Source organism: Calliphora vicina, chromosome 1 (genome assembly GCF_958450345.1).
Source record: "Calliphora vicina chromosome 1, idCalVici1.1, whole genome shotgun sequence".
NCBI classification, from domain to species: domain Eukaryota; kingdom Metazoa; phylum Arthropoda; class Insecta; order Diptera; family Calliphoridae; genus Calliphora; species Calliphora vicina.
The window spans coordinates 8,100,942-8,117,158 of NC_088780.1; the positions used below are offsets into that span (position 1 = coordinate 8,100,942).

General features: G+C 34.8%; 1 protein-coding gene across 5 annotated transcripts in view; it reads left to right on the top strand.

The window, feature by feature from the left end:
• Nf1 (neurofibromin 1) overlaps positions 1 to 16,217 on the top strand; it is a 32,251-nt gene that overhangs the window by 6,933 nt on the left and 9,101 nt on the right. The window contains exons 11-23 of one of the 5 annotated variants that reach the window (XM_065498888.1): positions 409 to 1,077; positions 1,139 to 1,365; positions 1,430 to 1,844; positions 1,954 to 2,145; positions 2,207 to 2,468; positions 2,524 to 4,347; positions 4,414 to 4,680; positions 4,746 to 5,003; positions 5,086 to 5,184; positions 5,920 to 6,009; positions 10,353 to 10,555; positions 10,625 to 10,980; positions 11,339 to 11,522. In XM_065498888.1, the coding sequence (XP_065354960.1) occupies positions 409 to 1,077; positions 1,139 to 1,365; positions 1,430 to 1,844; positions 1,954 to 2,145; positions 2,207 to 2,468; positions 2,524 to 4,347; positions 4,414 to 4,680; positions 4,746 to 5,003; positions 5,086 to 5,184; positions 5,920 to 6,009; positions 10,353 to 10,555; positions 10,625 to 10,980; positions 11,339 to 11,460 (4,984 nt within the window). In that variant the 3' untranslated portion in view covers positions 11,461 to 11,522. Of the gene's footprint in view, positions 1 to 408; positions 1,078 to 1,126; positions 1,366 to 1,429; positions 1,845 to 1,953; positions 2,146 to 2,206; positions 2,469 to 2,523; positions 4,348 to 4,413; positions 4,681 to 4,745; positions 5,004 to 5,085; positions 5,185 to 5,919; positions 6,069 to 10,352; positions 10,556 to 10,624; positions 10,981 to 11,338; positions 11,523 to 16,217 lie in introns of those variants that run through there. The other 4 variants (XM_065498884.1, XM_065498885.1, XM_065498886.1 and 1 more) reach the window with 4 other exon arrangements.

Here is a 16,217-nt window from a genome sequence, read left to right on the forward strand (position 1 = left end):
ATTTAATAATTTCAGAGAAAATTTTTACTGAAAATAAATTTTACCAAAAAAAAATTTCACCAATCAATTTTAACTAAAAATATATTTCTCCAAAAATTTTCATTGAAAATTTATTTCACCAAAAAATTTCAATGTATACAAATTTTAATTTCACCGATTTTCACTGACAATAAATTTCAAAGAAAATTTTCACGGACAATAAATTTCACAGAAAATGAATACCCCAAAAATGTTCACTAAAAATTTGAATTAAATATAATATTTCATCGAAAATTGATCCATGAAAATTTCATCGACAAATTTTACTGAAAATTTTCCTAAATCTGTTGCTGCACATAATTTCATCAAGAATTTTGCATTAAAATGTTGCTTGCCTTATTAACATTTTGATTTGTTTTTCTCTTCTAGATATTTCACCTTGTTCATGAATCTTTTGAACGATTGCATAGATAGTTCGGAAGCCGAAAAGGAACTGAACAACCCTCCCTTATTGCCTCCCCGGCCACGTTTAGCTGCTGGCAAATTAACCGCTCTGCGTAATGCCACCATACAGGCCATGTCAAATCTATTGGGTGCCAATATTGATTCAGGTCTTATGCATTCCATTGACTTGGGCTACAATCCCGATCTACAGACTCGTGCCGCTTTCATGGAAGTCTTAACTCAAATTCTGCAACAGGGAACCGAATTTGATACTTTGGCTGAAACTGTTTTGGCGGATCGTTTTGAGCAGTTGGTACAACTTGTCACCATGATCAGTGACAAGGGAGAATTGCCCATAGCTATGGCTTTGGCCAATGTAGTGACTACTTCGCAAATGGATGAATTGGCCCGGGTGTTGGTGACACTGTTTGATGCCAAACACTTGTTGTCTCCTTTGTTGTGGAATATGTTTTATCGCGAGGTGGAGGTGTCCGATTGTATGCAAACACTATTTCGTGGCAATTCTTTGGGCAGTAAAATCATGGCTTTCTGTTTTAAAATCTATGGTTCGGCCTATTTGCAATTGTTGTTGGAGCCGCTGATAAGACCTCTGTTGGATAATCCCAACACTTGTTTCGAAGTAGATCCTGCCAGGTTAGTAAGAAGACAAGAAATATCAGTTTTACCTAAACACTTTTGAAAGTTCTCATTTCAGACTCGATCCAGGCGACGAACTAGATGTTAATCGCCGTAATCTGATAGCTTTGACCAAAAAGGTTTTCGATGCTATAATCAATTCAGCAGATCGTTTTCCACCGCAATTGCGTTCCATGTGCCACTGTTTGTATCAGGTGTTGAGTAAACGTTTTCCAAATTTATTGCAAAATAATATAGGAGCTGTGGGCACGGTAATATTTTTAAGATTTATAAATCCCGCCATAGGTAAGTGTGAAATAAAGTTATTATTTGCTGTTAAATTTATAACAATATATTTGTTTGCTTTTAGTTTCCCCCCAAGAACTGGGCATTGTTGGCAAACAAGTCCCAAGTTCGGTTAAGCGTGGCTTGATGTTAATGTCCAAGATTTTACAAAATATCGCCAATCATGTAGAGTTCTCCAAGGAACAGCATATGTTGTGTTTCAATGACTTTTTAAGGGAACATTTCGAAGCTGGGCGCCGTTTCTTTATACAAATCGCTTCGGATTGTGAGACTGTAGATCAAACCTCGCATAGCATGAGTTTTATATCGGATGCCAATGTCTTGGCTTTGCATCGTTTGTTGTGGACACACCAGGAAAAGATTGGAGACTATTTGTCGAGCAGCCGGGATCACAAGGCGGTGGGCAGAAGACCTTTTGACAAAATGGCCACCTTGTTGGCTTATTTGGGACCACCAGAACACAAACCCGTGGATTCTCAGTAAGTTTTTGAATAAAATTAAAATTTTAAAACAATTAAACATTAAACAATTAATGGTACTTTTAAGACGGGTGCAAATTTATTATAAATTGTATTTTCTCCCTGACAGCATGATGTTTTCCTCTTATCCACGCTGGAGTTCCATAGACATGTCTTCGACAAATTTTGAAGAAATCATGGTCAAACATCAAATGCACGAAAAGGAAGAGTTCAAGGCTTTGAAGGCCATGAATATATTCTATCAAGCAGGCACCAGCAAATCCGGACATCCGGTGTTTTATTATATTGCTAGACGATACAAGTAACTTTCAATCTCTTTCTATTTTTACTTTTCTTAATGAAATTATTATCTCCTTTTGCAGAATTGGTGAAACTAATGGCGATTTGCTGATCTATCATGTTATCTTAACCCTAAAACCATTTTGTCACTCCACCTTTGAGGTTGTTATTGATTTTACTCATGTCAACTCGGACAATAGATTCCGCACAGAGTTCCTACAGAAATGGTTTTATGTTTTACCCGCCGTGGCCTATGAAAATGTGCATGCTGTTTACATATACAATTGTAATTCTTGGGTTAGAGAATATACCAAGTTCCATGATCGCATATTGGCTCCTTTGAAGGTAAGTATTCTTTTTAAATGTTATTAAAGACTTTAAATTTATTGAAATTTCTTAGGGTAATCGCAAATTAATGTTTTTGGATTCACCCAATAAATTAAACGACTACATCGAATCGGATCAACAAAAATTGCCGGGAGCTACTCTATCTTTGGACGAGGATCTAAAGGTGTTTAGCAATGCTTTGAAACTAAGCCATAAGGACACCAAAGTAGCCATTAAAGTAGGACCTACTGCTTTGCAAATTACCTCTGCGGAAAAAACCAAAGTCTTGGCCCATTCGGTGTTGCTAAACGATGTCTATTATGCCTCGGAAATAGAGGAAGTGTGTTTGGTAGATGACAACCAATTTACGCTATCGATAGCTAATGAAAGTGGTCAATTAAGTTTCATACACAACGATTGCGATAATATTGTGCAAGCTATTATACATATCCGGAATCGCTGGGAGTTAAGTCAGCCAGACTCGGTGACTGTGCATCAGAAAATCCGGCCCAAGGATGTGCCGGGCACCTTATTGAATCAGGCTTTATTAAATTTGGGCTCTGCTGATCCCAATTTGCGCACGGCAGCCTATAATCTGCTGTGTGCTTTGACCGCCACGTTTGATTTGAAAATTGAGGGCCAGTTGTTGGAGACCCAGGGTTTGTGTATACCCTCCAACAATACCATCTTCATTAAATCGGTGAGCGAAAAACTGGCCACCAATGAGCCCCACTTGACCTTGGAATTCTTAGAGGAATGTATACAGGGCTTCCAACGTAGTACCATCGAATTGAAACATTTGTGCTTGGAGTACATGACTCCTTGGCTAAAGAATTTAGTGAAATTCTGTAAATCCAATGATGATGCCAAAAAACTGAAAGTATCTCAGATACTCGATAAACTTATATGTCTAACCATCGAACAAAAAGAAATGTATCCCTCCGTTCAGGCTAAGATTTGGGGTTCCGTGGGCCAAATACCGGAACTTATTGATATGGTATTGGACAATTTCCTGCATAAATCGATAATATACGGCCTGGGCTCGCCGCAAGTAGAAATAATGGCTGACACAGCGGTGGCCTTGGCTTCGGCCAATGTGCAATTGGTCTCCAAAAAGGTTATAACACGCATGTGCCGTGTTATGGACAAGACATGCACCAATCCTACACCCTTTCTGGAGCAACATGTCATGTGGGATGATATAGCCATCTTGGGACGCTATTTGCTTATGTTGTCCTTTAACAATTGCCTAGATGTGGCCACCCATTTGCCGTATCTCTTCCATACCATTACGTTCTTAGTGTGCTCTGGTTCTTTGTCCATGCGCGCCTCAACTCATGGTCTAGTCATTAATATCATACACTCCTTATGTACCTGTACGAAACCCATATTCTCCGAAGAAGCTCAAAGAGTGTTACGTCTGTCTTTGGATGAATTCTCCCTGCCCAAATTTTATTTACTGTTTGGCATCAGTAAGGTGAAGTCAGCGGCTGTAACCGCTTTCCGGTCCAGTTGCCGCCATCCCCCCGACAAGTGGCTGGGAAATGAAAGAGTATCTCAGCCATTGCCCGCCGATAGAGAGCGTTTATCGCTGCCTTCTTTGGAAGTTATAACTGATGCTCTTTTGGAAATAATGGAGTCCTGCATGCGTGATGTACCCGATTGCCAGTGGCTGCAGACCTGGAATTCTTTGGCCCGTAGTTTTGCTTTCTGCTATAATCCTGCTCTACAGCCGAGGGCTTTAATAGTGTTTGGCTGCATTAGCAAGAGTGTTACGGATCAGGAGGTTAAGCAGCTGTTAAGGATTTTGGTGAAGGCGGTAGAGTCTTTCAATGATATCACTCTTATTGAGGCAATTGTCATGTGTTTGACACGCATTCAACCGCTGTTGAGACCGGTAAAGTATTTTGAATTTTAAGATAATTACGTTTTTTATGTTTTAAACGCATTTCTCATGATTTAGGAATCTCCCATACATCGTAATCTCTTTTGGGTGGCCATTTCCGTGTTGCAATTAGATGAGGGCAACTTATATGGTGCCGGTTTGGCTTTGTTGGAACAAAATCTACATACCCTAAAATCCCAGGGTTGCTTTGACAGTGCCAACATTGCTGAGGTCATGATGTGTACACGCGAGAAACTGGAATGGCATTTTAAACAATTAGATCATGCGGTGGGTCTCTCATTTCGCAGTAATTTCCATTTTGCTCTAGTGGGGCATTTAATAAAGGTAAGAAAATATAATGAAATTGTTTAAGAATTATAAAATTAATAAAATTTTCTTAATATTTTTAGGGATTTAGACATTCTACACCGACCACCGTATCACGCACTTCCCGCATCCTGACCATGTTATTGGGCATTATAGCCAAACCTTTGAGACGAGATAAATTTGAGGTGACACCCGATAGTGTGGCCTATTTAACCGCTCTGGTGGCGGTTTCAGAAGAAGTAAGATCACGTTGCCATGTCAAACATGCCTTGCCCAGATGGCCAGTGGAATTGAATACCACCTTAGAGAATGGTGAGGCAGCAGCTAATGGCACACATAATGTAAGTTAATAAGGGCATTTAGAGTTTCCATATGCATATTTGTTTAATTAAAAACATTTTGTATTCCTTTATTTTTTATTAGCAATTTGGCATGGCTTTATCACGCCGTCAAAAATCTTGGGATATTTTAGATCAATCCGCTTTGAATTTCGCGCGTCATCATAAAGTACCTGTACAACCGGTAAGTCTAATTCAAACATTCAATAAAAACTAGCCATACCAATGTATATTAAACATGTATCTTCTTAGCTTCTTTGAAGTTGGTATTTACTATTTAATATTTGAGATAAATGTATTAAATTGTTTTTACATATGTATATTTAACAGGGTTCGTTACATACTGTTACATTTTGCATTCAATTAACTTTTCCAGCGAACCCTGTGCCAATTATAACAACTTCTATACATATACATATATATATATATGTCTCTATTTGATTTACTCTTTATAATTAATAGTATTACTTTAACTAAATTTAAATAAAAATTTTCCATTTCTTTCTTTTTTATGTACTTATAATAATAATATTTATAAACTACTACTACTATTATTACATTACATACTCGTATTATGCCTGCTGTGATTGGTGCTTGTAATAAATTCAATTTTCATTAACGTAAAACAACATTAATTCATTATTTTCCCTATTACTCATTAACCTTATTTTGTTTTACATTCCCTTAATATTTTGTTTCTCAATATGTTATTAATTATACTCCTTAATAACCGTCAACGCCTGTGTTTTTTTTAATTGCATGCCAAAAAACCAAAAACTACCCAAATATCTCTCATTGTTTTATGTTCGTTTCAAACTACAAAATTGTTAAAATATTTCGTAAAAAAATATAAAAACACCACAAAACAACCAAAAACATTATGTATATTAAAAAAATAACAAAAAAAAAAACAATGAAGAATGCCCGAGTTTTATTTAAAACTCAGCGCTCCTTTTCGGTACCCACCACCAAAGATCCGAATAACGCTAGTGGAATCGAAGAACGTCAGGTATTGCTTATTTTTGTTTATTAATCTTAAATTATTTTCCTCCTTTTACTTTTTGATTTCATACTTAGCAACAAATTTTTATCTTTATTTGCACTATATTCTTTTTTGATAAAAATGATAAAACCATAATTTTTTTGGATCCTTTGTAACTTAAACCAGCTTAAAGTACGCACACTTTAATTTAAACACACATAGATATAAAAATGAATGTAAATAGAGAGCAATTTTGTTAGAATAAAAACTTTTAAGTCTGATTTCTTTTTGCAAAAAGTAAAAAATTGTAAACAATCCCGTAATCCCGTCTATGAAACCATCAAACTAAAAGTTTAGTTTGCACTTCCACTTGGAGACCAGAAGCACCATTGTAATTCCCTTCAAGAGTCCGAAAAAAAGTATGACTTTCCTGAAAAAGGGGGAAACAGATTGAAAAAGGCGAAACAAAAAGAAAAATCCAAATCTGCATAGAGAGAAAAAGAAGTTACAGATTTGAAGTCATTGTAGAATATCCTTTAAATAGCCAACCTATTACCCTGATAAAACCTAGTATGTTACTCAATTTACAGCCAGCATCTAGAAATCTATTACCTAGCCATTTAAATGACTTCGTAGTCTGGGGCAGTTGTACATAATAAGCTCTACTGTCTCCAACTCGTCTACATCGCCACACACCCTACAAAAATCCTATGTGTTATTATCCCATTTACCTATGAAGGCCTCAACTGAGCAGTGACCGGTTATCACTCCTACTAGAACTCTGAGACTACACCTATCCAACCCAATTAGTGTTTTGGTTGGTAGACACTTGACATTCCGTCCTATTATTCCAGGATTGGTTGTGAAGTCACGGAATCTTTCAAATATTAGCCTGTAGTAGTGACAAATTGGAGGTCTAGATCTGAGTCATGTCTGGCCAGTTCATCTGCTACCTCATTTCCCTGTATGTTACAGTGCCCTGGCACCCAACACAATCTGATTGAGTAGTGTACCAATAACTCATCAAGAGCTCTCCTGCAGAGAGTCTGTATGACCATTTAATATTGGTGTCGACCATATAAACCCCGGCCGCTGTACCAGACTCCATCTTGGATCCAATCCATTCATCCGTACTGGTGGGGAATCAAACTAAAAAGTCTGCAAAAAATTCGCTAAATTATACCAATTACATGTCTAGAGAAAATTCCGTCAATGACAAGTAATTGTAAACGTGTGGCCGTTATTTGTTTCTTAATTGTACTTGTATGGAAATCTGTCGAACCAACCCAAATACTAGGATCCCAGGTTCCTTCATTCACGAGCACAGAAGGAAAATCTGTTGAGGTTAGCTGTAATTCGAAGTTTCATTATCCACCCAAAACGACGAATGCAAACCAATAATATATTTAGAGAATTAATCATGACCATTCACTTCGACTGTGCAATCAATATGTAAGTTAACTGGGCAACAAGAAAATTATCTTCCCAGAACATCGATTATTCATCAAGAAGCTGGCTGAAAGATTTTCAGAGCATTTGAAAGTAAAAGTTACCGGACTTTATGATAAAGGAGACGAAGTTAAAGAGAGTCCAAGTGATCAATTGGCCAATTTAGATTGGCGGCAAAGATGTTGAGATCATCGGATGAACTGTAACATGTTTCTGAATTTGGCTGGCTTTAGTCGATAAGCGAACAGAAATGTCTTCTGAGAATCACCAAGCGCCTCTTCCTTGATCTAATAACGATTTCAGTTAACTTGTTTGAAACAGCAAAACGATTCCGTAATACCGTCAATACAGCAGATACTTGTTGCACTCTTGCTAGCCAAAGTTGCTGGACTTCATGATAAAATCGAGGATATTAAATCAATCATGTTCATTTATCTTAGTCATGATATCAAGATGTTGCTTAAATATGACTGGCAAACTGAGAGAGATGTGGCGTAATAAATAACATGAGTCTATGACATACCATTCATTACCACTATCATTGTTTCAGAGCTCAAGAAAATAAAACAATTAAAAGCTACTCCATTGAATCTTGATCAGTCAATCGAGCCTCATTTTTTTCTCCATTACCCCACTTGTGGGCTTTTGGCTTCCACAAAGCATCTCCATCTTATACGAATTGTTGAAGTAGTTGTTTTTTCACGTATTTCCCATGTCCTTCCTAATTATTGGAGTATCGTGCGTCTTCCATGTACGATGTTGCCATTAAATCCATTGTTATTGTTTGTATCAGTTTAAACGGTTGTTGTTCAAGCTAAGTAGATGATTGGTCTGCTGTAACACCATAAATTCGGGTCTTCGGATACATGTATGATGTTGGATTCAATCGATTGTTATTATTGCCTTGTGTCAGTTTCGTTAATCGGTTGTTGATCCAGCTAAGTAGATGATTGGTCTGCTGTAGCTGATCTAGGATAATGGTGCTGTCATCTGTCGTTACCTAGAAACTACGTCCTCTGTGTATTTGGTGTAGTGGTGGGGAACCTTGCTGATCTTTGATCCTACCTTTTTCTCCCAGGGGGTGGCGGGCTACCTGACCTTTTCCATGATGTTATCCTCTTTTCCAGCTGGAGGAGTGGTCAGGGGGCTTTTTGGATGTATTGTTTAGAGGGAGGTTAATTTTAAAAACTAGAAAACCATGATTTAAATTGTTCGTCCTCTGCCAGGGATCGAACCTGGGGTGCTTGGTTTTGTATGCAAGCACTGTAACCACTACACCATGCCGCCTCAATCGAGCCTCATAATACCAGAAAATAAAGTGGTTAAGTGCATCCCATCCTTAAACCAAAAGCTATTGCGAATGGAAATAACTTGTGGATGCCGATATCATTTCTAACCTTATCTTCTAAGCTTATCCTTATATTTCTGACTCAATATCTTACATCGACATCATTTGCCCTCATTACAGAGATTTAACACTAAAGAAGGTTCGAGATTTAACATTAAAAAATGTTCGTGATCAAAATCTATATCAGCCATAAAAAACCTAACTGTGTTACTGAGAGAAGTACTCATCATCTGAGGCCAAGGACGAATCAACCCAATTTCGTATACTCTGTTCCAAAAATAACTGTATCTCATAGAGAGCGTTTTGCATCGATCGAAACAAATAGGTCCCACCTAATACAGAGCATTATCATAGCCCCATGGATATTTGGCTTTGGTGTCGATTCGGCTTTTTGGCCGGACTTGCAAAAAGGATTTTCTTTTATAGCTTTCAAACAGAATTTGGGACATGCAAAATAGTCTTTCAAGGTCCCTCGGTATCAATTCGTATGGTACCCAATTTTCCTTCTTTTCGATGAATCCTGCTGCTGAAATTGCTGCTTGAGTAGCAACCATACATTTTTGGCTGGCCTTGGCGATCTTTGTCTTCTGTGTCAAAATCACCACTTCTGAACCACACAAACCATTTTTCGCACGTTGAAACCGCACACAGTCACCATAAGCTTTGGTGATTTCGGCGCTTTTTTCAAATTAAAGAGGTAAAGAAAAACTTTCCGCACATGACACTTTGTTGGCACAAAATTCGACATTTTCAATTATTAAGTGCTGGTTCACACACGTCAATTATACTTGCGCAAGTCTTGAGTTTGTAGATGAGAGAGGTGATTGGAAAGATTTTCCTCTTTTTCTTCCTCTCTCTTCTATAAACTCAAAACTTGCTCAAGTAAACTTGAAGTGTGTGAACCAGCACTAAGTGAGAATAATGACAGATATATCCCTTAAAAATTACATATAAGTTATTAAAGACAAGAATTGCGTTCAAAAGATAGGCCATCTATTGTAAATCCCGCATTTTTAAGTTATTGAGTTTAAGATAACTGCAAGTTCATCCAAGTTTAGCTAACATATCAAAACGTATACCAAATCTGTTAAACCAGAAGCATGTTTTATTTAAACTTACTGTAAAACATATTAAGGAAATAATTCAGTAATTTAAAGAAAAAAATATCATATAATTTTAATTATTTGAAAACATGGATTTTCGATTATTATTGCTGAAACGATTACTTCAATATTAGGTACTACATATATTATAACTCAACACTTAAGGAAATATTTTAACTCACACGTACATAATTATCACCATTTAATACTTGCACTCCAACCTACACATAATCTCACACAATAGCACAATATCAAATACTAAAACTAGTACATACCATATATTAAGTGTAGCACAGTGTAATTTACACACATTTTTTACAATTACTATATGCATTTAGTTTAAAAACGCACAATTTTTAATGAAATTTATTTGAAAACCCCAAAAAAAAACTATAAGTAGAGAACCCTTAAGGACAATTACTAAGCAGTAATAAGAATATTAAAAAAATAATATTTAATTTTTCTCATAGGAACGCGGCTCACGTACCTCTGTATCCAATGAATCGAATGTTCTATTGGATCCTGAAGTTTTACCTGATTTGTCAATACAGGCTTTGGTTTTAACCGTATTGGCAACATTAGTAAAATATACCTCCGATGAAAATGAAACACGAGTGTTGTATCAATATTTGGCCGAAGGATCAGTGGTGTTTCCCAAGGTTTTTCCAGTAATGTAAGTAAAAAAATAAACTTCAAATATAAGAATGCAAATTATATTTTTTTAAATTTATTTCATTTTTAGCCACTCTTTATTGGATCAAAAGATTAACAATATACTCTCCGTGTCTCACGATCAAGTTGTTTTGAATTCAGTACAAAATATTATCCAAAATATGTTGGCCAGTGAAGATCCCTCACAGCAGCAATTGCATTTCCTACAAAGTTGTGGTTTTGGTGGTTTGTGGCGTTTTGCCGGGCCCTTTACCAAATACAATGTCATGGGCGAGTCATCCGAACTATTTGTCAACTGTCTGGAGGCCATGGTAGAGACTTGTCTGCCCGGCGACGAACAACAGGCGCCCATTGTACCCTTGGTGCGACCCTACAATTTAAGTTCCAGCTTGAGTAGTTTGACGCTGGGTTCTCCCACGGATAAAGGTTAATACCAAACAAATCTATTTAACTAAATACGTTTATTTTGGTTTATGCTTATTTTTTTCTCTTGTTTTGGATTCTTTTTGAAATTAGTAGTGTTCACACACACAAAACCAGCCACATTAAAAACTTTATCTAAATTTATTCATTCCTAGTCATCATCCACTAACTCACTAACCACCTTCCTGCTCAACTCATTGACATATTAGCATACTTATTTACTAACATATCAAGAAATTTTATTAAACTAATTGCAAATTAGTTCATATATTATCTCTGATTGTGAATTTTTGTATATTTTTTCTTTTTTTTTTCGTATACCTTTTTTTATTTGTTTGTTTATTTTTTTTGGTATCTGTAGCTTTCTCATCGGAATCATTAGATCATGAATTCGGCGGCAGTGTAAGCTCTCTCCGTCGTGCATCACACAGTAAAGCACGCGCCAAGCACCGTCTCACCGAAAGTCCATCACATAACAATTAACAATGAGTCCAGCAATTTGACTTAGACATAATTATTTATTAACCAAAAACCAAAAAAAATAATATGGAAACATCATTATCATCATTAACATCATTATTAATTAATTAGCATTATGGCATATTAGTTGATTAACCAAAAAAAAAAACAAAAAATACTTAATCCCATCATCCAACACTATGCTTAAATGTAGTTCAAATTAATGTTCATTCAAAAAGCTTTTAAAAACATTATTATTATTATTATTATATTTTTTTTTGGCATATAAGAGAGATTTCAGTGTCGAAAAATAAGGAGTAAATGGGGTAATATGAGCGCATAAAATATTAAAGTCTTAACAATATGTTTTGACATTTTTAACGGCCTGTAAATTTTCCCAAAAACTTTCTTTACAATTGTAATTTTTGTAATTTTCTCATAACCTTTTTTGCATTATCCTTTAAAGCTATACAGGCCTGTCACACATTTCGTTCGGAATCGAATGGAATTACGATCGATTTCGTTTTAGGTTTCAAAAAATATTTAATAATTCTGTATTTCAAATCTTAATTAGACAGCGATTTTTATATTAAAACAAAAGTGAAGTTTTTGGTACAGAAATTGATAAAAATTTTAAGAAAATCAAATAAATACAAACAAATATTAATTCCACTTTGAAAACTGAGTGGTTTCATTCCGAAAGAAATTTTTGTTTTACTTTTTCTGAAGAAGCAAATGACGAAATTAATTCCACTTTCGATCGGAATGGAATTATGTGACAGGCCTGATAATTCCGTTTTGTACCTAACTCGTAATTCCGTTTTGTACCTAACTCAGAGCTCAGAAAATCTTTTTAGAAAACTAATGAATAAGAATTTTTGAAATGCAACTTCTAGTTGAAAACCTAAGCCACCTAACATAGCTGGGTCAACAGTTACTATAAGTTCTTCGGTTTTAAATTCTGATCTATGAAAATTTAGACTTGTTCGCTTATTAAAACCATCGATATTTTTACTGAAACGGTCACTGATACTTTCAATTTCATTCTACTATGCTATAAATATGGTATGTATTTTAAAACATTTGAGTTGAGTACGGGAAACAGCATTTGTTGTGGGAATTTTATACATTTTTATAACTTCCCAGCAGTTTGAAAAGTGCCAATTGGAAACCTTACTCTAGCTATATTACTACTTGTACAACAAACTAGTTCGCTGGTTATCATTTTCACTACACTTCGCCAGCGTATTCATTAGACCAGTCGTGCCCCGATAGACCAGTCGATAGTGTGCTGAACTATTAATCTTAGGGTTGCGGGTTCGATAGTAGCTTAGTGATTATCTCAATTTGACTATAAAACAAGTAACAGTGCCGATAGCCTTCACCAAATTATACTTCAAAATAAAAATTTTAAATATTTTTAGGAAAACAAAAGTTTAAAAAAAAATTGAGAATTTTTTAACTTGTTTTGAATTAAGCGAAAAGAATTTTATGGAAACAATTTCTTTTTTAAATTTTATAACCATATTTTAAAAGTAAAAAAAAAAAATTTTAAATTTTTCAAATTTTTTTTTTAGATTTTTTAGATTATTAGCGAAAAAATTAAAATTTAAAAAAAAAATCAGAGTAAAATATATTTTTCCCGATTTTGACCCATTGTAGTTCCGATTTACTTTGGCCTTATATACGGCATTGCAAAGGACTTTGAAATATACCAGCAATGACATCCCAGTGTTAAATTTACTTGTCAATAGTAGTACTTCTCAGTGGCTAACTAATTCGAAGTGGTGGAACTAGTTCAATGAACTGCTAATGACTAATTATCATATTCGTATTTTTAATGGTTTGCCTTGATTTCGCAAACTTTTAATTTATTTTTTATTGAATTTCAAACACGTATATTTGAATATTCTAACCATAGAAAAAAACTCAAACAAAAAAATTATTCAAAAATTACACATACGAGCGTTGTTTTTGTTTTCACATAATATTTTTTACTAATACATTCTCACCACTTAGGTTTTTGACAAGAGAGTTTTTGCTCTATGTGTATTCTCTATGATTCTAACCAGTATTTCCAAGAGCTACAGAAAAGTAGAGTTGCGTTGTTCCTGAACGAAAAACCCAAGTTCGATTGAACAATACCATCGAATGAACAAACTTGTTCATTTATTCAACTGAACATATTTGTTGTGGACAAATATGATCAGTTTATGCCCAACTCTATAAAAAAAGGCTGAATCGTGAAAGCTTTTAAGTTGCTGTTGTTTTTATAGCAGCAGTGATTTCTGAGTTGAACTTCTGGCCCAGTGAACTCGGGTCATTCCGGTGCATAGAACCGCTTGTAGTGGGAATTACAAGTTGTTTGTGAAAAAATTTATGTTGCAGAATCGTGTGACATATTAGTTCTAATCGAACACATTTATTAAAGCACGAACATTTGGATATATTGCAAGATAACCATACGGTTCGATATTACTTTTTTAAAAATTGATATTTGTTGCATATCTTTTACAATCTGTATAAAAAGCTCACTATTTTCTGACACTGAAAGAAATCTCTTCGCATTTAAAACATATAACATCATAGAAATGAGATTGAAAAATAATTAATTTAAACGTTTGTTTAAAAACCTACGTCAATGAAGATGCATTTGATTGGTTATAGCAATTTAGGTGGAAATAAAAGTTTGGAAATGTCTCGTGGTAACCGAATGAATCTTGAGAAATTAATATTTAACATCACGTAAAAAGTTATATTTTTTTTGTCGTTAAAATAGTATGTAGTTAAAAACAAAATGTAGTTTGTAAAATAATCAAAACTTTTATTTTTTAGAATTTCTTCTAAAATCAAAAGTTTCAAACAGATTCTGGAATTGATAAGTGTGATTGTTTTCGGTAAATATCTCAGCAGTTCTAAGAGGCTGTCCAGAACTAGTAATTTTACCTATCATTTAGGGTGACAAAACTAGCTACGTGACTAGATATTTTAACACATGCATGTCCTAAGCACGGGGACATTTCATCCATTTTTATTACAATGAGACTGTCTCATAGCCAACGTAGTCAACGTTTTGGTTTCACATACCGGTTACATAGTCATTTACCTTACTAGCTACTTAACTGGTTAAATTAATAATCAGTTAAAAAGACATACCATAGACAATCCATGGCTTGTCAACGAACCATCCTCCTCTAACTCTCCAAGAGTTTACTTCTGGTAGGTAAAATAACTACATTCTAAAGTGCAGTACAAAATAAACGTTAAAAGTGGCTACACTTTAGGTTACTTAGATACACTAAAGTGACAATTGATTTCACGCTAGGTTACATGAGATATTAGTATACTTAAGCAAAATGAAAATAAACTGTATAAGAATTATATCAACAGAATTTGTATTAAACCATTTAATGTGACTACACTCTAGACTACTTAGAGACACTTAAGTATTAATTGACTTCACGCTAGATTACCTGGGATGTATAAAGTAACCAATTGACTTCTCTCTGCACTACAAAGTGCACATACGTGTCAAATGGCTCAAAATATATCAAATTGGAGTTAGCCGAGTGATCAGACAGACTATTTGAATAACTGCTGGGATAAGTATGTAATTCTGTAATAAAATTAAACAAACAATAACAGTTTTCAGATCCACAATTTCAAGTAGAAATCCTAGGGCCAAATTACCGCATTTTATTATTTGAGATTATGGCATTCGATATCGAGCAACAATTTTGAAGATTTTCTATTGATTTCCAAATTTAATAGAAGTTATGTACAATACATTGAAGTTAGTTTATTTACTCGATAATAAAACGAGTAAATCAAAATTTACAGATCGATATCGAAATTATTTTTCGATACTTTAGCTGATTCGATCATGATTCTGAACGAGTACTGAGTCAGTAACACCAAAATACTCATCAATACTCACTCACTTTAGTAAACACACAGAAACTTGTACAAACAGTTATAACTGTGCACGTCTTTAGTACTGACTAACTATATACATTAGGCCGGGTCGAATTGTATGGGCGATCAAAAAGTAAAAAATCGTTTATCAGAAACGCAATCTACGGAAAATTCTAAGAAAGGCTTCGCGGGATTAGACGTAAGTGAAATATGTAAACAAAATTTGTAAATGAAATAAAGTAAAAGTCCTATCTTGCGCATTTCGTCTTTTATCCAATAAAAGAAACTATTAAAAAAAAATTAATACTGTAATATCATTGGATAAAAGACGAAATGCGCAAGATAGGATTTGATTTTAGACCTATGGTTTCTTGATGAAACTTTCTTAGAATTTTCCCTAGATTGCGTTTCTGCTATATGATTTTTCGTGAACAAAATCGACCCACCCTAATATACATAATATGCATTTTAGAACGAGTTGTAGATTTAGTAACGTTTTTCCTGTGATCCTCATTTAGAAGAATCCAGATCCAGCAAATAAACTTGGTCAAAATTTCACAGAAAGTTAAACATTTTACATTTTTTCAAGCGTTTTGAGCTATAAATTGTCTGAATCTTAGATGTTTGCCAAAATATTAATGGGACGATTATGGATGGCAACCGAACTAAAGTTGCTTTATCAGTTTGCAAAATGTTATTACAGATGGCAGCTATCATTTTCTGTTGCCAGATTGCCAACCAGAAAGTTGTGCTAGCCATCCATAACACTGCAGAACAGAGATTTTGGTGGCCGAGATTTGAACTACGTTTTGTACAAGTTGATGAACCCTCATTACCTTGTTTTTTTCCAGACATCTCGCGTTTTC